Source organism: Sinohyriopsis cumingii, chromosome 1 (genome assembly GCF_028554795.1).
Source record: "Sinohyriopsis cumingii isolate HCF-2022 chromosome 1, ASM2855479v2, whole genome shotgun sequence".
Lineage (NCBI taxonomy): Eukaryota > Metazoa > Mollusca > Bivalvia > Unionida > Unionidae > Sinohyriopsis > Sinohyriopsis cumingii.
Window position 1 is genome coordinate 4,896,891 of NC_142961.1, and position 23,502 is coordinate 4,920,392.

The 23,502-nt window shown below is 36.2% G+C and overlaps 1 protein-coding gene across 2 annotated transcripts in view; it reads right to left on the reverse strand.

The window, feature by feature from the left end:
- The window catches only part of LOC149806343 (uncharacterized), a 204,096-nt gene that overhangs the window by 63,936 nt on the left and 116,658 nt on the right, over positions 1–23,502 (reverse strand). For both annotated transcript variants that reach the window (XM_089951805.1, XM_089951815.1), the window contains 4 exons: positions 23,294–23,370; positions 17,043–17,079; positions 13,544–13,641; positions 2,248–2,370 (listed from right to left, as the gene is read on the reverse strand). In XM_089951805.1, coding sequence (XP_089807931.1) covers positions 2,248–2,370; positions 13,544–13,641; positions 17,043–17,079; positions 23,294–23,370 — 335 coding nt within the window. The remainder of the gene's footprint in view (positions 1–2,247; positions 2,371–13,543; positions 13,642–17,042; positions 17,080–23,293; positions 23,371–23,502) is intronic.

A 23,502-nucleotide genomic window follows, 5' to 3' on the forward strand; every position in this document is an offset into this window, starting at 1 on the left:
CTCAGATTTAATAATAAATGACCTAAACATCCATCTCTTGAATGATAGTTTACATGTTTATCAATGACATTTTGGCCATGACTGACTTTATAACATCTGACAGTAATTCTATTGCCAACTATATTTTCTGTATACATCTGCGTTTTTTAAAGCAATTTTAAGTTAACACTTATAGGGCTGGAAGACTTATCAATAATTAAAATGCTCTTTACTGAACTAGAAACAGCAGAATTATCTGAAAACTTCTCAAGGACGATGCTAAAACAAAAATAACCAACAAAAATGAAAATTATTTTGTATATACAAGTAGAATGTATGGCTTCCTCCTCCACCCTCACAGGTATACCATATCTTTTTATTGTTCATTACGCACTGAATTTAATGCCAGTATACATCAAAAAGGTGACAAGACTTATAAATACAGTAAACACATTTTCACATCACAACTTTTACGTAATTCACAATGATACACAAGCAAATTTAATCTTAAAATTTTGACCAATAGAATTTCCAAAGCAACTACATAAACTTAAAAATGTACATTTCACTCTGTAATTGAAGAAAAGACTTTTGAATTAGGAAATACATACCACTTGAAGCAAATTCTTTTGAAGAATGCATAACTGGCACTTATCAAACAGAAAAATCACAAAAAATGCCTTGTCACCTGTTTTGATTTCCTTTCGCATTTGTTTCTGTTGATGGGATTAAGACACCCTAAACATGCCAGTAATGTTTTTTTCTTCAAAAGTATGATTCTTCAGTAGATGACTTGTAGCTTTGGAAAAGAAGCTCTAATTTACTAAAGTGTTTTCTTCTGTTTTCAAGTTTTAATATTTCCTTAAACAGAAATTTGATTTATTAAGTAGAGTATGCATTACATGATCAGCTTAATTATTTTATGAATCTTCCAGTATAATATGTAAATGATTTTATGAACCTTCCAGTATAATATGTAAATGATTTTATGAACCTTCCAGTATAATGTGTAAATGATTTTATGAACCTTCCAGTATACTATGTAAATGATTTTATGAACCTTCCAGTATAATATGTAAATGATTTTATGAACCTTCCATATAATAAGTAAATGATTTTATGAACCTTCTTGTATAATATGTAAATGATTTTATGAACCTTCCAGTATAATGTGTAAATGATTTTATGAACCTTCCAGTATAATGTGTAAATGATTTTATGAACCTTCCAGTATAATATGTAAATGATTTTATGAACCTTCCAGTATAATGTGTAAATGATTTTATGAACCTTCCAGTATACTATGTAAATGATTTTATGAACCTTCCAGTATAATATGTAAATGATTTTATGAACCTTCCAGTATAATGTGTAAACGATTTTATGAACCTTCCATATAATAAGTAAATGATTTTATGAACCTTCCAGTATAATATGTAAATGATTTTATGAACCTTCCAGTATAATGTGTAAATGATTTTATGAACCTTCCAGTATAATGTGTAAATGATTTTATGAACCTTCCAGTATAATATGTAAATGATTTTATGAACCTTCCAGTATAATATGTAAATGATTTTATGAACCTTCCAGTATAATATGTAAATGATTTTATGAACCTTCCAGTATAATATGTAAATGATTTTATGAACCTTCCAGTATAATAAGTAAATGATTTTATGAACCTTCCAGTATAATGTGTAAATGATTTTATGAACCTTCCAGTATAATATGTAAATGATTTTATGAACCTTCCAATATAATATGTAAATGATCCACATTCATGTGATTGTTTAAAAGAAATGATGAACAACAAATAAATATTTCAAAAGCAATGCTATACCCCAAAAAATAAACACTACTCATAAACTATTACACACATGAAGCAATGTATGGAGACAATATTTACATATATACTCTAAAAATAAAGTTTAAAGGATATATTTTTTTTAAACTGTCCATTACAACATTTGTTGTTATGAAAATTGAAAAACACAGCAATATAGAAGGGATTTTGTTTTAAAAATAGGAACAAGTTGAGGACTCCTTGAATATATAGGAATAACAGATATAATAGCCATCAAACTGAATGATTCTAGCATGAACAGTGCTTGAGAAACAAGCTTAAAACACAAATGTAACCATGGTTAACACTGTGACCTATTTCTGAAATGATGCATCCCCTCAACCACTAAGTTTCTGTGCAAGAATGATTCTAGCATGAACAGATCAAGCTGACAAAATAACACATCAAGGTCAAGAACTTACCATGGTCATCTTGAGAGTCCTGACAACAAAGTCAGCAAAGACCTCTTCCTCGACATTCTTTACAGTAATTTTGCCATATTTTTGTGTTTCTTCCTTGTCTGGCCAATACTTCACACACTTTATCTACATAGAACAATAAAAATTAGTACAGTAAATTCAAATAATCTTTTCCTTATTCTAAGTTAGATTTGTCAATTTGTCACACATCACGACAGAAAGAATAAGTAGGAGTCTTTCAAAACATCCTTGTGAGAAAAATCAAAAGAACATCATCAAAACAAAAATTCAGATCAGTTGCCATTGCATGTCCCAGGGCACGGCACTGTGCTTCAACTGCCTTGATATGATGTAACATTTCATGTGCTTATGTGCCACTAAATCCAATCCAAAAAAATCTAAATTATTTGCCTCAAATTGAAATCTTGTTAATAATTTTTCTTATTGCCGTCTTTGATAATGAAATCTATTGAACAAGATATGAATTAAAGGAATGTCTATCTATTTTAAACTTTCTAAACTTTAGTTTTTCTTAAGAAATTGATGAGAATTTTCGCAAATTTGAAGAAAGCAAATTTTTAAGTAAATTATGTTTTTCTGAGAATACTGACATAAATCACATTACATTAGGAACGTTAGCCTGCCTGACATGAATCCAGTCCTACTAAATGAAGAAAATCATGTTTTTTTTTCTATTTCAATAGACAAAGTGCAATAACTCTTTCCCATCACTTCCCCTTGGCACTGCCAGGTGTCTGTAGTTTTTTGTTGAGCAAAATACTAACAAGGATGCTTGCATGATAGGGTGGTTGGGAGGGTTTTTAAGTAACATGCCATGTATTGTGTGTCTGTGTGGTTCAAGTACTGCTTGAGAACATAAACAGGATCTTGCATGGCTGCTGTTCTTGACCTGTTCATGGAAGAGAGCGAGCGAATGAGGACTCTTTAGTTACCGATGGACAGTAATCTATTTTGGGCTACAAAGCCTGCCTGTGTCAAGAGAAACACCAAGCCCTCCATTCTGAATGGAAGAGTTCATGTTGACATAAAGGGCATGCAGCTCGCTTTCCTTGCATGCACAAGCTTAACCTCACAGAGTGTATGGCTTTGTAGACAGTTGATATACATGTACCAAAGTTACACAGAGCAGTGCACTATAAATAAAACACCTGTTACACCTATTTGGCTCCATACACTGCCTGTTAAATGATACAAAAGTGTAACATATGTTACTTTCAACAACAATTTTAATCATTTAACATTTCTGGTACACATCTATTATGTATAGAAAAATTTAAGAACAAAGTCTACTTATTAAAGCTGTATAATTATTTTTCAAGGAAGAATTTTTTATGTGTTTAAAATCTTGAGAAAACTTGTTCACCATCAAGCCAGTGAAATCATGTCATAAACTGTAACTGCTATTTCTCATGCTCAAAATTTGTCAGTTCTTTGCCGAGATCTTCATCACTAAATCATCTCAATTTGACAAATTACAAAAACGTCCAGCATCAATATCAGAGCCTTCATCTGAGTTATTAAAACTGACCCACTCTAAATAACACATTATGACTAGAGATTAAACAGTGACCACGTGATCTGACATAATGGTGACTCACATCAATGAATGTAGTATGTAATATGGGATTTTCCCTGGAGGTGGCACAACGAAAACCAGCTCAAAATGGCTGATATTTACAGTGGTCATCCAAACACTCTTCCATGAGAATGGGATTGAGGCCTCTAGATGCACTTCCATGCAAATAGGGAAGAAATGTCCAAAAGCACTTCCATGAGAATGGAGTAGAGGGGTCAAAAGGCACTTACATGAGGTAAAGGGTTAAGCTATCAGAAAACATGACTTGTATGACAGTGACTTTAGCAAAGTGTGGACTAGAGTTTCGAATGGATTTTAATCAAGCCATGTTAAAACCCAAGATTGGTTCTATTTGGAAACAGATTGAGGGATTTTGGTCAATTGTGACCAAAAAATGTCTAATAGATCTGATAGGTCTATATCCTGCCCTAAATCATGTCTGCCATGATGCTGGAATGTGACCAATATCATGAATGGTAGCCTTTGATAGTGATTGGGGCCAACTGTTTCTCGTCAAGGAGCCAGAGAAAAAGGTCGGCCAGATGAGGGATTGAGGCCCACAGAGGGATGATGTTGGTATGGCACCAGCCCCTGGAAACACATGACTTTTCCTCAAAAGGCATCATAGTGGTGTGCCTTACTCTCTTGAGATTATCTCCACAATAGAAAGTGTGAATTGTTTGTCTCACAACGTTGTCCTGATAGGAGCCAAGCATGTAAAAGAGGATGGTCCAGGCAGGGAAGAATCACCCTAGAATGAGTAGATTGGCGACCTAGGACTTGTCCCATTTTATAGAGTTTTTTCAGAATCATCTTGCCATTCTGACTCCATAACTTCTGGATTATTTTTGGTCTCAGCATCTTGAAAGGGGAGGCTAATGCCGCCAACCCCTTCCAACTGATTGACAGTGCATCCACAGCCCACGTTTTACGGTCTGGAACAGGTGAGATGAAAGTATGTAGCTTGTGATTCCACCTCATTGCAAAAAGGTTGATCATCGAATGCCCCCCTTAGTGCACAAATCTCAATGATGACTGTGTCATGGAATTGTGTATGAGTTATATCAATATGTATACATTGTCAAAAATGTACTCGGGTTTCATTGCCGCGTGCAGCGTCACCCGAGGGTGGTATATTTTTTCGGCTCAGTTATTTCGAAATCCTCAGCGAAACTCAGACCATGCTGCACGAGCAAATTGCCTGCAGCGGGGAAACTAAGTACCTAGCTATGCATATCTGTCACAGCCACTGTACTTATAGAGCAAATTCTCTATAACCAAATCACATTATGTTGAGTCTTGTCAGGAAGCTTACCCCTTTACGGAAGCAAATCTCCAACTGTAGAGGTAATGAAATTTTCTTTATTATTAATCGTTTATATGACATAATTGTTTTCATACTTTAGATGTTCTAGAACCTTAATTAATGTTTCAAAAAGACTTATATCTGCAAACATATTCACTGAATGCAGTAGCTAACGAGCAGGAAACATATATTTATTCTAAATTCTACAGAGAGTCAATACCTAGGTTATACAACGCTATATTATAAATACTATAGTCTGGTTCGAGTTAGCTATTTGTTGCAACTGAACAGACAAATTGAATTTAATTACACGGTGTTTGCATTAAATGATTAATGTAATGGGCAACGAATTCATGTGCACGCATGCGCTACATATATCAATGAAGAAGTACTTAACCATGTCATATGTACTACATGGTTTTAGTTATCACTTTAGCTGCCTTAATGCCAAGCCTTGTATATGGTTTGATGTGGAGTCACCAGCTGTAGAGCTGCTTTATACATGCCTGCCATGCCTTATACATCGGTTGATGTGGAGTCACAGAACTCTGTGGGGTTTCGTGTGACGTATACGCTGTGTTTTGCTGACGTTGGATCGGAAGAGTGGACTGGTTTTCTCGATACGAGGGACCAGGTCTTCGCGACCATCTGGTCTGTGATGTGAGGGATCCTTCAGCAGACTGAGAGGAGTGGACCATGCGTGGATGCTTCTCTGGCCATTTACTAGAGCGCATGGACCCAGAGTTAACATCTTGGTCGCCAAATGGGCACCACGATAGTTATAGTGTTCCATGTTATTTCCACAATTGCATTTCATAATTTCATTCATTCCTATTGTTATGTCGTTATATGAACGATCGATAGGTTCATAATGTCATTCATTCCTATTGTTATGTTGTTATATGAACGATCTGTAGGTTCATAATGTCATTCATTCCTATCGTTATATGAACTATTGATAGGTTCATAATGCGATAGGTTCATAATTTCATTTATTCCTATTGCTATATCGTTATATGAACGATCGATAGGTTCATAATTTCATTCATTCCTATTGTTATATGAACAATCAATAGGTTCATAATTTCATTCATTCCTATTGCTATATCATTATGTGAACGATCGATAGGTTCATAATTTCATTCATTCCTATTGCTATATCGTTATGTGAATGATTGACAGGTTCATTTCATTCATTCCTATCGTTATACGAACGATCGATAGGTTCATAATTTCATTCATTGCTATATCATTTTATGAATGATCGATAGATTTGTAATTTAATTTATTCCTATTGCTATATCATCATATGAATGATCAATAGGTTCATAATTTCATTCATTCCTATTGCTATATCGTTATGTGAATGATCAATAGGTTCATAATTTCATTCATTCCTATTGCTATATCATTATGTGAACGATAGATGGGTTCATAATTTCATTCATTCCTATTGCTATATCATTATGTGAACGATTGATAGGTTCATAATTTCATTCATTCCTATTGCTATATCGTTATGTGAACGATCGATAGGTTCATCATTTCATTCATTCCTATTGTTATATGAACGATCGATAGGTTCATAATTTCACTCATTCCTATTGCTATATCGTTATGTGAACGATTGATAAGTTCGTAATTTCATTCATTCCTATTGCTATATCATCATATGAATGATCAATAGGTTCATAATTTCATTCATTCCTATTGCTATATCGTTATGTGAATGATCGATAGGTTCATAATTTCATTCATTCCTATTGCTATATCATTATGTGAACGATCGATAGGTTCATAATTTCATTCATTCCTATTGCTATATCATTATGTGAACGATTGATAGGTTCATAATTTCATTCATTCCTATTGCTATATCGTTATGTGAACGATCGATAGGTTCATAATTTCATTCATTCCTATTGTTATATGAACGATCGATAGGTTCATAATTTCATTCATTCCTATTGCTATATCGTTATGTGAACAATTGATAAGTTCGTAATTTCATTCATTCATCCCTATTGCTATATCGTTATGTGAATGATCGATAGGTTCGTAATTTACACTGCTTCTCAATATCCTTTTAAGAACGATATGTTCAAATTTACCTGCTTTTCTAAATCGTTGTTTGAATGATACATTCATAATTACATTCTTTTCTAAATCATTATTTGAACGATACATTCATAATTACATTCTTCTCTAAATCGTTATTTGAACGATACATTCAAGACTCTTTATATTGGGGTGTAGATCACTTTTATTTTGTTGATCGGTGATAGGAATTCACATTTGTTTTGAAATTCCATTTGTTAATTTCATGTTTGAGTTTTTTCTCATTAGAGTTAATCGTTGATAGTTCCATGTTAGGAACTTTATAATTTTCCTTATCTTTTTGTTTATAATGGTGTCAGATTTGTTAATATTTAAATTGCATTTATAAATAAACATCTTGTAAACACAGTTGCTTTTGGAGTCTTCCCTAATCCAGTCCCAACCCGACTTCATCCTGTGACAGACTGATCAATGGAGAGATCGTTCTGTGTGAAGGGCTTGACCTCTGCTGGTTAGAGTGTCAGCCAACGCACTGAGACTGCTAGGAATGTGTCTGATTTGTATATTGATATGGAGATTGTTGCATCAACATAGAAACTGCCAAATCAGAACGGGTGATTTGGTGCCTCCCTGTTTGAGGAGAAAGGTCAACACAACATAGTAGTGTGACCTAATGAGGACCATTCTTGGTTCAGAGTCAATTTTATCATATGTGTTGCTGATGGTTATGATGGTCAGCAACAGGTTGGCACCTGAACCATGGTAAAGTTTTATCCTACTGGGGCTTCTTCTGCAAGATTCCCATAGTCAGCCAACCTGGGTTGCACCAATGACACCTGAATGATCAAATCTCGGGCATTATCAAGACTGTTTGATAAAGAGGACTTGAAAAAGGGCACTAATGTGCTTGCAATGTGAGCATAAAAAAAGATATCTGAGCTGGATCAAGTCGGTTGCCTCATCGAATAAACCAGGTAGTTGCAAAAACTCTCTCGCTTAAATCTAAGTCCTGTAGGAAACAGACTCAACGAGCATGACAATTCTGATTATGCAAACATGACGATGTCACACCAGATTCTGGTTGGTTAGAAACTTCCATATTCAGATGGACAAACTCTAGGATGGACAGAGGTCTGACATCTTTCAATGATCTAAAATAGAGAGGAGATCGTTCCTGCCTCAAGGTAGAATAAGCTTACCATATGTTTCTGGATGATGTTGACCAGGTATATTGCCATCATTGTAGATAATGTCAATCAGAACTGGGTGACAAAGTAATCCATAATCTCAGTAAAAGCCCAAGAGATGATGTTGAGGCCAAACAGAAACTCTGAACTGACAAACTTTATCATGGTAAGCAAAACTTGAGAAAATGTTTGTGGCATGGGGTGGATGGGGATGCAAGAATATGAGTCGGTCAGATTGAGACTGATGCCATATTTGTCCCATCGAATGGAGAGGCAGACTGAACTCCCCATCTCCATCTTGAATTGGTCATGGACAACTCCAGTCAATGATGGGTCTCAACTTGCTGTTTGCTTTCTGAAAAAGAAAGTCTTGAATAAAACCCCAGAGACTGTAGTCTTTGCACAAGCATGACTGCCTTTTTTCTTTTGATAAGCGACTGTGAAAAGTCATCATTTTCCCAATCATATGGGAAGAGGGGAGAGGAGGAGAGTGGCGATGAATGTTGATGAATGAAAACTGAAGTTTCTCCCAATGATCTGGATCACACATGCACACACCCTTTCTGAGGGAATAGGAATATCCAGTGGATCATACATGCACACACCCATTCTGAGGGAATAGGGATATCCAGTGGATCATACATGCACACACCCATTCTGGGATATCCAGTGGATCACACATGCACACACCCTTTCTGAGGGAATAGGGATATCCAGTGAGCTTAAAATTCAGTTTCTTACTGCCTCTGTTCAATTACATTTGAGGCATTGATATTGGTGTACATGTGACTGAGAAGATCCCTTGTCCTGTGGCTGCTTAATATCCCTTCATACTGGAGGGGGCTGAATGGTTCCAAATGCCCATGTGGGCCGAGTGGTGAGGTGGAGGGACAGTTCCTGATCTGCCTGCCTCCATCCTCCTCTATTCTTCCTGCTAAGCAATAGTGACCCAAACAGAGTTGTATGGAAAGGGAGGGCAAGGCAACGGGTCACAGATATACAACAGTTGTATCAGGAGTAAATTGGCTGAACTAGTAAAAGTATTGGCCATGATATGGTGTGCAGCTCTGGTCAATCCTGTCCATCGGCTCATAAGCGTGGCTATTGCTTGGTGTCTCTGTTGAGTCTGAAAGGTGCCAATGAGGCCAAATCCACCAATGAACAAGGTGTAACAACATCCTGAACCAGCTCTGAAGGGCATGGAGCACATCTGTCTGCTTTATAAAACAAATGAGTGGACATATGAACAGCTACTATATTCTTGTCAAGTACTGAAGGTGTCTGTTGCCTTAAATCCATCTCTCCCTCCTCGTCAAGATCTACTGATTCTTTACAGCAGTGCTTTGGGGAGGGCATTCTGAAGTAGCCAACACCCTATAAATGTACTTGATGGTGGCTTGAAAGCTAAACTTCCGTCAGTTTCATGGTCAGATCTGAGTAAGATTTGAAGGAGCTCCATCGCACCCACTGTGTGTCAATGCCCAACAGGGTCTACCTGCAGAGAAGACATACCAGGTGGTATGATGACTCAATTCCATCCCAATGAAAACATAACTATCTCTCTTGTGGACAAGCAGTGTACATATGGAAATCTGGCACTACCAGGACTGCTGGCTAATTTGCCCAGTAAATGTTCAGCCTGGATGCTGGAGTTATAGAAGATGGTCCAGCTAACACCTGTACCAGCCACTCCAAGGTTCTGGCTGGACAGGCAGATCTCTCACCAAAATAAATCTCCATCATAGAAAAGGCAGGTCACCAACAGTATCGTTATACAGACAGATCTGCCACTAAGATTCCTGTAAATCATAGTTGGCTGGACCATCATCAAAAAGATCCCTATGTTGTAACAGCTGAATAGCCAGTGATGGCTGGCTGGCCAGCGACACTTCGGTATTATTATATTATTTATTAGATCCAATGATCCAGTATAAATCACATGCATATGGACAGGCCTGAAGACCATGCTCAGTCATGCAGGGGGACCAATGCCCACTGGGCTGCCTGAAATTGGGGAACACTACCCTAATGAGTCAGAGTTGGCTGGGCCTTCTTCTCAAAAGGCCTCTCATACTGGATGGCGAGCGATGGCTGGACTTCTGGTGACAGATGGACACCTGGTAACTAGCAGTGGTATAAGGAGGTGCATCCAACTGATCCAATACGAACCCCAAGTACCCTTACTAACTGGCCCAAAGGCCATGCTTGGACATGTGGGATGACTTATGCTCACTGGGCCACCTAAAATTGGAGAATACTCCCTAATGAGTTGGCATCACCAACAACAAACCATAGACTGTCTTCCTTGACTTATTCACTATTCCCTTCCCTTCAATGCCAAATGAACTATGGCTCTGAACATGCAATTCATGCATTTAGTAAACATTTCTCCTGAAACCACACAAGAGAACAAAGCATAAATTAGAAAATTAATAAGAGCCTAACTAGCTAATATGGTATACCAGACTTCCTCTGATCTCCGACTACATATGCTGCATATCATAGATGGTGTATACTTAGTACATGTATAAGCAAAACAAGAGTCATGGTAGACTTCTATTCTCTAAGTGGCATAAATAGCATTTAAATGACATTCTGCTGAAATGACACAAGAAAAGAAAGCATAGCATAAATTAGTGATTCATCAAGTTACTAACTCACTAATATAAATATATTCCCCACTCAGTGCCACGTTCAAACCTTATAAACTATGCTTAGAACTTATGCATTTTAAGTATTTAGTTGACCATTCTAATAAAACTACACAAGAAGGAGAAAAACAAAGCATAAATTAGCAATGCAGCATGTTAAAATTCACTAAAACCATCTCTGTTTCAAACAGAGTAAGCAAAAAACTAGCTTGTAATGACCTTGCAGAGGGGGGGCCCCGAGTGGCCAAGTGGTCTAATGCGCTCTCCATTATGGATCGCTGCCATCTCACCTCTGTCTGTGTGGGTTCGAGTCTCAGATTCGGCCAATGTGGGTATGTGAGAAAGCTTGCCAGTAGCTTCTTGTGGATCAGTGGTTCTTTCCGGGGGTTTTCAGGGGTTCTTCCTCCACCATTAATACTGGCTGCCATGTATAGCCTATCGTGTGCTGAAAAATGGCGTTAAACCCTACAACAACAACAACCTTGCAGAGGTCAAATATAGCGTGGTGTAATGTGGTTTTAACATAACAAAGTCCCTAAAAATGAAAAAATCACTCAAATTTGGCATAAATTGAAAAAAGTACACAACCTGCAACAGAATGATTAATCCACGCAATAAATTGGAAAGAAACATTCGATGACTCAATTAGAACACAACAATAGCTTGGAATGTCAGAGTTATCACTGGACCATGTTATCCAGTACAGCTGTGAAGTTAAAAACTAGCAACACCAAGTGGCGCCAAGGGGAGGTAATAGGAAAGAGTTAATGCCCTTTGTCTTTTGAAATAGAAAAAGAGAATTTTAGTAAGGGTTGGATTTACAAGGTTGCAGGCTAATATTCCTAACATAATGTGATTGAGGAAAGCATTTGAAGGAGAAATCCAAGTTTTATTTTTTTCAAGAATATTTTCAAGAATACCAACAATACATTTCAACTGTTGCCGCTAAAAATACATAATTATGAAAAGTATTGAGATTAAGAAAATGTAAATTCACCATCTAAATTGAACAAGAAATAATGTGAATCATGGGGACAACTAAAGCCTCATAACTAGACTAGCCTCTAAGCTGGGATGCCAATTTGATACCACATCTGATGGTTTCCAAAGATATCCTTCTGAGGATGACTTAAATTTCAGGTATGCTACTGAATCATCAGACTTGCTCATTAACTAGTTGCCATGTATGGGAATAAGGAATATATAAAAATTCTGTTTTAATTTTGCAATTTTCACTACTATGTAACATACTGAGAAAATCTAACTTTACAGAATGGAATAAAATACACGGAAACATGCATAACGTAAATGTTCAAAACAATTTTTGAGAATAAATTTTAAATAAATTGGAAATGTGGAAACTTGCTCATTTATTGTACACAAAACAAAGCTCTAGCTACAATGCAACTCAAAGTTGACAAGTTTTCTTTCCAATGTTGACATTGGCTATGACAAGCAATGTCTGAAATTACCATTGTCATGGTGCCTATGTATCGGTCACAGCTGATATTTCCTCATATTTCATGTATAAGCATAAACAAAAGTATATCATCAACAGCACAATGTAAAAATTTCCTACACATCAACGAAAGTGCCAATTTTCTTGATCAATGACTGATTGTGGTTGAAAGAGAAACCTCGATGGTTTATTCAAACAATGTGAAAGGTTATGTTGGCACAACAAACAGAAAAGTTCACTTGCTCTTGCAGTGATTGGTTAAGCAGGTTCATGCATATGCATAAGAAACAAGGAAATCTCAGCACAGGTAATCAAAGGTGATAACAAAGTAAAGCTAATTACTGCCTATGACTTGCAACAATGCAGTATGGGACAATACAAACTTCTTAAATTTGCAGATCCTGCGAGAAGTGAATGTTAAAATGTCATCAGTGTATGCTAAACCTCTTTCAAGTGGACCTGTATTTCACTCAAAATGGGATAAATATCATCCAGTCAAAATGATCAAACACGATGGGTGTTTTTTTCTCAGTTTCTGCTAATGATCAGTAACAAGTAAACATACATCATCGACAAATGAATCTATGTTCTCTTACTTTGTCACTCTTATGGTGGGGCATACAAGTCCCATGTGGAGCCTGTAGTTTACATTTACTTTAGGACCTTCTGATTTGCACCATTTCTGGCCAAGTTTCAATGTCCAGCTTTAGTTTACTTTGGATGCTCTGGTTTACCCCAAATGCTGAAGGCTACTTAACACGCCCGAGTGTTGCATGTAATTTTTGAGAACTATCTAGATATTTTAGTACACTCACACCTATTATACTTGCTACATGAAACCAAGGAAAAATTTGCTAATAAAAAAAATAAATTAAGAACAGGTATGGAATGAATGAAAAAATTTCTATCTCAGAAAATTTCCTGAAGTTATATAAAGGTTCCAGTGTATTGCCAAGTGTGAAAAATAATGTCATTCAAAACTATGTTTTGAGATACTAAAGTGGCACAGTGTTGAAAAATTAAATTAGAAACCATTTTTACCTTGCCCTCTTCCATCAAGTTTGTAAGCATCACAATTCTGCCACAATCCTTTTGCCAAATCATTCTCCAGAAGTCATCTACTATATTGTCCATGGGACCTGAAAATTGGAGATAAAATAAGTTAGAACAATCAGTCTAATTTTCCAGAGTTTTGGTCAGTACATAGCAGTGTTGGAACACTGAATTCAGTCTTGCTAACCACAAAGTTTTTAATTAGGTAGTTTACTACGGCCAGCCACATGGTTTTCAAGCAGGTAAGCTACTATGGTCCATCCTCAGGGTTTTCAAGTAAGTAGTTTACTAGGGCCAACTTCAAGGTTTTCAAGTAAGTAGTTTACTAGGGGCCAGCCTCAGGGTTTGCAAGCAGGTAATTTACTAGGGCCAACCTCAGGGTTTTCAAGTAAGTAGCTTACTAGGGGCCAACCTCAGGGTTTTCAAGAGGTAGTTTACTAGGGGCCAGCCTCAAGGTTTTCAAGTTGGATGTTTACTAGGGAACAAAAAAGTAAACACTTGTTGTAATTTGCTTTACACTTTTGCAGTCGCATCTTCAATCCCTAATACAAAGCATGCCTAAGTATGTATTCTCCTATATACATTGTTTCTTTCTTTCTTTGCTTTCAAGTATTCCAGTCTCTCCTCCTTCTAACCCTCCTAGAATGCAAATTAAGATGCCCATCAAGGCATTAAGCATAAACTTCAAGAATTACATGTAAATGTAGAATTAATATGTAATTTTTTTTGGTTACAAACTGTCCTTGGATGATACAAATGATGAATAAAAGATGTTAAAAAATTATGAATGGTCATGAAAAGATTATGTGCAAAGACTTGCAAATCTGCTGTGATAAAGAACCTTAACTTCTTTTGGTTCTCAATAGAATCATTTGTGAAAAATAGAGATACTATTGTTATAGAGGTCTATAACTGTAACAAATCTTGCTATTAAACATTCCTGGACATAATGAATGCGTTTGGGCCCAATTAAAGAAAACATGCAGAAATAACATACATTGTTATGAAAAACACCTTGTTTAATAATAGCAAACAGTTTGTCCATTGGAAAAGTAAGATGTTGATTGTAATATGATTTCAGAATTTGACTCCCAACTACTTGAAATGTTTTTGAAGTTTTCATTTATTAGAAAAAAGTATAAGCATGTAAATAAAGCTTCTTTCCACAACAACGGAAGTAAAAGTTTCATGAGAACATAATATATGTTACCTTGATATCAAGAATTCAAGGGCAATATCTCAATTGTAACCTATATTTAATTACAAACTTTCAATACAAAGCTGGTAATGCCAAAATCATGTGTAGCATGCATGCAACTGATATTTTCCGATACCAGTAACAAATTACTCAGTGAGATTTAATTTTTTCTGAGTCATCCACGAGTATTCATGTGAAATGGTAACATATTGTCCATTGATTTCATTCTACCATATTTCAGTAAGTTGCTAGGGGAGGTGCATTGAATACTTTAAGGAATATACACACAATAATGACTGAAATAATCCTTGTTAAATTCCAGCCATAGATTTATTCCAAAATGCATTTTATGATGGTATATACCCATATTTCAAGTACCATCAAAATTAGATCTGAAATATGGTTTCCAGAGTGTTAACAAGCTCAACAATCAGGTGCAAGATCACCTCAATAACAGGTGAGCATCTTGATCATTACTGTCCAAGTTCTTCATGATAAAAGTATAAAATTCTAAGTCTGATCAACACTGGTTCAGAAATATGGCCTCCAGAGTGGTAACAATGTCAGCCAATCTGCTGCAGGGACCTCATACATTTCTGAACTCATTCTAGATCCTGATGATAAAAACTCAATATTTCAAGCTTAATCCAAGTCAGATAACAAAGTATAGCTTCCAGAGTAGTAACCAACTCAACCAATCACATATCGTCATTAATAAGTCAGATAACAAAGTATAGCTTCCAGAGTAGTAACCAACTCAACCAATCACATATCGTCATTAATAAGTCAGATAACAAAGTATAGCTTCCAGAGTAGTAACCAACTCAACCAATCAGATATCATCATTAATAAGTCAGATAACAAAGTATAGCTTCCAGAGTAGTAACCAACTCAACCAATCAGATATCATCATTAATAAGTCAGATAACAAAGTATAGCTTCCAGAGTAGTAACCAACTCAACCAATCAGATATCATCATTAATAAGTCAGATAACAAAGTATAGTTTCCAGAGTAGTAACCAACTCAACCAATCACATATCGTCATTAATAAGTCAGATAACAAAGTATAGCTTCCAGAGTAGTAACCAACTCAACCAATCAGATATCATCATTAATAAGTCAGATAACAAAGTATAGCTTCCAGAGAAGTAACCAACTCAACCAATCAGATATTATCATTAATAAGTCAGATAACAAAGTATAGCTTCCAGAGTAGTAACCAACTCAACCAATCACATATCGTCATTAATAAGTCAGATAACAAAGTATAGCTTCCAGAGTAGAAACCAACTCAACCAATCACATATCGTCATTAATAAGTCAGATAACAAAGTATAGCTTCCACAGTAGTAATCAACTCAACCAATCAGATATCATCATTAATAAGTCAGATAACAAAGTATAGCTTCCAGAGTAGTAACCAACTCAACCAATCACATATCGTCATTAATAAGTCAGATAACAAAATATAGCTTCCAGAGTAGTAACCAACTCAACCAATCAGATATCATCATTAATAAGTCAGATAACAAAGTATAGCTTCCAGAGTAGTAACCAACTCAACCAATCACATATCGTCATTAATAAGTCAGATAACAAAGTATAGCTTCCAGAGTAGTAACCAACTCAACCAATCAGATATCATCATTAATAAGTCAGATAACAAAATATAGCTTCCAGAGTAGTAAACAACTCAACCAATCAGATATCATCATTAATAAGTCAGATAACAAAATATAGCTTCCAGAGTAGTAACCAACTCAACCAATCAGATATTATCATTAATAAGTATGTATCTTACTCATTTATCAAACGTGTCCAAGATGTTAATGATATAATCATGGATTCCAAGTTTGATGAAAATCAGATCAGATCTATGGTCTTCATATTGGCAACAACATCAAAAGAATGATCACCTTATGATCCATTGATATAGCCTGGCTGAACTCATTCCAGATTTGCATGACATTAGAATATGTTCCAAGTCTGATTGAAATTTGATTAGAAATATGGACTCCAGTACAAGCAACTGTTGTCACAAACACATGATGGACACAGGGCCATATCTTAAGAACACATGGTAGTTAAAAAAAATGATTACTCATTGAGAAAATGAACCTCAAGACAAGACATTGCGACATGGAATGAAATTCTATATTTTTCCTCCCTATATCAAATATCACAGCTATGGTGTAGACAAAAATGTTGTTTATATTTTTTTGGCTCTATTATATCAAGTATTATATCAAGAAGTATCTGTGACAAATTGTACAAAAAACATTCCTACCTTGTGCTGCTATAAATGCTCCTGGTGCATTGAAACCCTGAAATGGTAGAATACAACAATCAAGAAGACGAGAAAATTTTTGGTGCATGTTAAAGTGACTGGAAAGTAAATAAGACACATATTTTTCACATATCATAGTCTGACAAATTTCAAGATCTGATGGCAGCCCCATAGCCTACAAAGAGAAGAACTGTTAGTCCAGTTTGACTTCAGCTGAGAGCTGTAGCTGTAAGGCTTCCTCTTCTTCTTCCAATGAGTTGTCAATGAAACTTCTCTTTTGCAAAATATTTTTATAGCTGTTCTTCAAAACTGTAAAACAAATCCCTATTTTACGTAATTGTTCAAATGTCTAGTGGTTTTCAACATATCAAATCCAGCATATGGGTATCAATCAGCACAAGATTTATGAGAGAGAGAGAGAGAGAGAGAGAGAGAGAGAGACAGAGAGAGAGAGAGAGAGAGAGAGAGAGACAGAGAGAGAGAGAGCATGTAACATGCTGTAGATTAGAAAAAACTCAAGGAACAAATGATATGGGACCAGATAAGTCATGTCTGTGCTTCTGAAACAGGCACATATTTAACAAACACCGCCTCATTGGCAATCATATGCCTATGACATAAACAATTCTAAGTTCAAAAATTCCCTCAATAACTTGCAAGTGACTGTGTCAATAAACACTAAATGTGGCATTTGCAAGAACCTGAATCCAGCCATACTAAAAGATGAGAATTCATCTATTTGACTATGTCATATAGATGAAGTGCAATAACTCTTGCTCATTACCTCCTCTAGCAACCACCTTCTGTTGCCAGTTTGTAAGCTGAGTGATCTACTATTAACCAGGATGGTTGCATACAAGAGTGGAAAGTAATGTGATTAGATAAGTTTTCTTGGAGAAATATAATTTACTAGAAAAATGTGTTTTTCCTTTAAATACATTTACCATTCACATTATCATAAGGAGAACAGGCAATAGGAGGTGGGAATGCTCAGCATCGGATATCCTTCTTGGAAGAAGGATTGGATTCCCTATATAACTGATAACCTGATCTCCAACTTAAAGCACATAGCCTATGGTCAAGTGAACCATGATGACTCAATCAGTTTAAGAAAATGATTACTGAAATCTTCTTTTCATCAAAGTTCACTGGCAAATTCAGCAAAGCCAAGAGGCTGATTTAGTTTAAATTGGTCTGCTGATTTAGTTTAAATGGGTCTGGTGATCAAATGGGCGACACTCACAGGACCCACCAGATTCAGGTTTTGTCTCTATGAAGCTAAATCAACAAGATAGAAACTCAAGAAGGTTGACTCTGCAAGTGTTCGAACACAAGGCTCAAAGAGGTTGCTCAAACCATCATTGAATGACTCCAATATTTTGAGACATCAGAGTATGCCAAGCATATAACCCACTTAATCCATGAAGACTGTTCTTGGGAGGTGATACCCTGCTTCCTGCCTTCATTGTCAACTGAAAAGCCACATAACTCACTCACACTGCATATGAAGCTAAAGCTATCAGATTTTGTACTTTAACAGCTTCAGCGATGTTTGGGCTAACATATATTTTGTGAAATGAACCATGTTAAGACCCAAGACAGATTCCACTTTTGGATGCAGGGTTAGGGATTTTGGTTGATTCAAATCAACATTGGCTAGTAGGTCTGATAGATCTTTATCATGGCTGATATCTCTTCTGCCATGATGCCTAAATGTGTCTGATATCATCGAGCAGTAGCCTTTGATGGTAACTGATTCCAACTTGTAATCCTCACATATCCAGAACAAAAAATAGGCTAGTTGCGGGATCAAGGCAATCGATGGGACAATGTTACTGACTCGAATTAGTCCATGAAAACACACCACTTTCCCTCACAAGGCTTCAAAGTGAAGGGACATGGTGCACTCAAGATTACCTATACAATTAATGTTTAATATTTATCTTGTGCAAGGCTGTCTTCAATAAAACCTCGCATGAAAGATAAGACTGTCCTGGTGGGGTTGAACAACTGCAACTGTGGTTAGACAAGATTCAGTGTGGCCGATAATTTTCCTGAATGGGTCTATTGTTAGATGAAGCAGATCACTGACAATGGACTCGAGGCTATCAGAATTACCTTGCAATTCTGACTGCTTTTTTCTGTATTATTTTTGGTACTAAAACTGTAGACAAATGGTTATAACCCCACCCATCTGATTGACAGTGCATCCGTGGCACAAACTTTTGGGTCTGGAACTGGTGAGACAAAGGTGAGATATTTATGGTTCCACCTTGCTTTAAAGAAGTTGATCAATGGGACACCCCAAAGCAAAACGAAAGAAAAAGGAACATCGAGTCTTCTGGGAATTAGTCTGATTTGTTCAATGAGCTGAAGTTAGCAGCATTAATGAATAAACTGCCAAGCCAACGTGCACAGATTGGGTGATTTTGGTGCCCCCCCCCCCCCCCGGAGGAGCCAAGTAACCACTATGGAGTAATCCGATATAATGAGAAATAACTTCCCTCAGAGTGGTCCTTCTAGAACTAAAGGCATTTATGATAGCTTTCATTTCAAGTTTGATGTCTAGAGGCAGTTCCACCAGTCCCCTTTTCTCACTAACCGTAGTGAAGTCTTGCAACAAGTGGGCCATGGACGATCTGTATCTTGCACACATGAGGAGATTACAAGCTTGGTTATAAACTCCATACCAATGTGGACAAAACACTGGCATGGGTTACGGTTGGATTATCCCAATTCACTGATGATTCAAATGGGACAGATCAATTCTTCTCTTGAGAACTTGCCATGTTTCTGGAGAAGATTGTTCACATACATTGTAAATGAAGTTGACCGTAACATGGTGATGATGGAAGCCATAATTTCCAAAATACCTAGGTGTTGATATTACGACAGAATACAATGACTCAAAAATGGCAAACTTTGTTAGGGTAAGTGAACCAAAAAACTTTCATGATATCCGGTGAATAAAGACATGAAAGTAAGTAGGCATCTGTGAGATCATGACTAATGGACTACTTGTACCTTTGGATGGAGAATCATATAGAATCTATGTTGGGGTTTGGACCGAGACAAGGAAATCCCAGTCAAGGGGTTATATTATTTGTCTCCCCACGAGGCTTGCCCGAGTGGGGAGACATATAATGTAACCCTGTGACTGGGATTTTCTTTTCTCGGTCTAAATCCCAACGTAGATTATTTTTCTCACCCAATATTTTCCTTTAAAGTAAAAAGAATTCTTCACTAGTGTTCTCGTCCAATGTTTACATGCGGCGCATGAATATAAATATGTTAATGAGGGCTGTGGTGTGACTGTTACGTCCAAAGTACACAGTTTATATGTGTGAGCAAAGAAAAATAACAACATAAAATGTCGCATAGTAATGAGGTATTATCACATTTAATATAAGGATGTTATATGAAATTGACAATAAATAATTAATATGTATTACAAGAAACTGTTTTATTTTCATTAGTTCCAATTTTGAAAAGTTATACTGTAAATAATAAAATGATATTCGCTACTCAGCTCTGCTGTAGTTATACTTAGTACAAGCTGTAACAAAAAGTAACATCTTGCTTTATTATTCATGGGTAATTAGAGATCTGTGTCACTATCGTAAGGGTGAATCGTAGACTAGTTCAGCTGTTGTCTGCTGGCATAAGGTTGAGATCTGAATGGCATTTGGGATGTGTGTGATTTGAATTTTTAATGTAGCTTTAACAATTTTTCAGTCGTACTGCTACGATGTCTGCATTGTTACAGTTTACAGTGATGTCTAGCACTGAGGCATCATGCTGCAGACATGTAGCATGATGTCCCACCCAGTCACATTATCCTGACACCAGGCCAACCAGTCCTAACACTAACCTCTTAATGCTGAGCACCAAACGAGGCAGCTGTTAGTACCATTTTTGTAAGTCTTTGGTATGACTCGGCCAAGGATTGAATCCACAACTTCCCGCATCTGAGGTGGACGCTCTAACCACTAGGACACTGGAGCGGTCCATTTGGGATGTAAATGAACCCTTTTGTTTGTAGAAAGAGTCATCAATAGGCCTGGGGAGGCAAATGGATCTTTCACTAAGATTCTCTGATTGAGATGGCTAGCTAAAATGGTTGGATGATCATGGATGGATCCAGAGAGCAATATGGACACCATGGATCTGTTGTATCTGTTAAAAATCCTTTGAGCCATGACTTACAGGCCTAAAGGCCATGCTGAGGCATGCAGTGGGCTACATAAAACTGGTGGTACAATCCCCCACTGATTCATAAGTACCTGTAGGAATTTAAAATTTGTGTCATTATCACCTTCTTTTCTTGCCTTGGTCGACTTTTGCAAAAACCATAGACCATGCTCTCTCAAACTATATGGCACAGACAGAATGCATGGTAATGATGCAAGTACATTCTGTACAGGCAAGGCATGAATCAAGAATGTCTTCCTTGTACTTGAACTTGCGGCAGTTACTGCACTTCATCTATATGATTTACAAAGACAACAACAAAATATAAACTCAACAAAAATGTACAAATTGCCAATGCTAATAAGTCACTAAAGCACTCATTACTAACAGGGTGAGAAAGCAACAGGCAATGTCCATGAAACCATGAATAACACCACACATCAATGACAGTGTCTTGTACCATGTGGTCTAAAAATGACCATGTCCAAAAAAGTGAAAAATTTCACAAAATTTTCATAAAATTCAAAAATAATATTTACCACCTGTTATGGGATGAATATTAATGCAAATAAATCCAAATTTCTGAATGGATGGTTTGGATTTAACACAAATTTGGCTTTGATTGATGAGAGGAAACTTGTACAATGTCGTGACACCTAGTGGTGGTAAGGAGATGAAACAGGTAAGATAAATTGCCCTTTTCCTAAATAGAGACAATGAATTATCGTCTTTTAGCAGGGCTGGGTTTGGAAGGTACTAGGCTTATATTCCTAATATTAATGTGATCAGGAAATGTATTCAAAGAAGAAATAGGGTCTCTTTAAGAAACTCAGCAACCAGTCATATACAAGATCACCTCATTAATATGCATTGACCATAATAATCAATAATAATAAAACACAATATATATGTTTACCAAGTTTGAAAAAAATAAGAGCAGAAATGGAGTCACTAAAGTGTTAACAAACTCAATGAATCAGATGCAAAAATTGCCATCAGATTAATATCCACAGATTTTTCTCATAATGGTATTGTTTCAAAGTCTTAACAATGTAAGCCTATTTATCAAGCCTGATCAATGTAAGCCTATTTATCAAGCCTGATCAACGTAAGCCTATTTATCAAGCCATATGAATGTAAGCCTATTTATCAAGCCTGATCAACATAAGCCTATTTATCAAGCCTGATCAATGTAAGCCTATTTATCATGCCTGATCAATGTAAGCCTATTTATCAAGCCTGATCAATGTAAGCCTATTTATCAAGCCTGATCAATGTAAGCCTATTTATCAAGCCTGACCAAAACTGGATCAGGAATAGTTTCTAGAGTGGTAACAAGATCACCTCAATAATATGTGTGGATCCTGCAAATTACAAACTGTATGCTTCCACAAAAATCTAAAATTGATCCTAATGATATATGTCCATATTCCAAATTTAAAAAAAAATTGATCAAAGTCCATTTTTCAAATCTGATCAAATTAGGTCATAAATCTGGTCTTCAATGTGGTAACATGATCACATGCAAGATTACCTCATTAATATGCAGGGATCTTGCTCTTGACCAAACCCATTCAAAACCTTGATATTATAAGTCCATATTCCAAATCTGATGCATGGATCTCTTTTAGAAGATCTTAATGATATAATCACACATCAGAAATATGGTGTAATAAATCATATACAACATCACCTCATTATTATTCATGGATTTCAGTCATTATCCAACTTGCTTAAGATTTTAATGATGTAAGCATGCATTCCAAGACTGAACAAACTCGGATCAGAAATAACAGCCTCCTGAGAGGTAACAAGTTAAGCGAATCTGATAAAAGGTCACTTCATTATCATGCATACATCTTACTCATTACTGAAACTGTCCAAGATTCTGATGATATAAACCCATATTTCCAGTTTGATTAAAATCTTATCAGAAATATGGATTACTTTGTGGTAAGAAGCAACTGATGGCAGATTTATGACCTATGACCTATGCTGGATACAGTGCCTTACTTTCAGCTCACTTGGCTGTACAGAAAAAAGTATTTTAGCAAACTTACATTGACATAGGATGCATTGATAAAATCTGAGTAGGGATCACTGGCTTCCTTCCTCAGAACAACTCTGTTTTCATCATCTGTAATAATAAATACCCAAAATGTATGTGACTTTCCATTGTTTTACTGTTGAAATATATTGTATACAAATTGTGGATTAAACACAAAGACATACACCTTAGATTCATTAGAAGCATCAAAACATCTCCTAG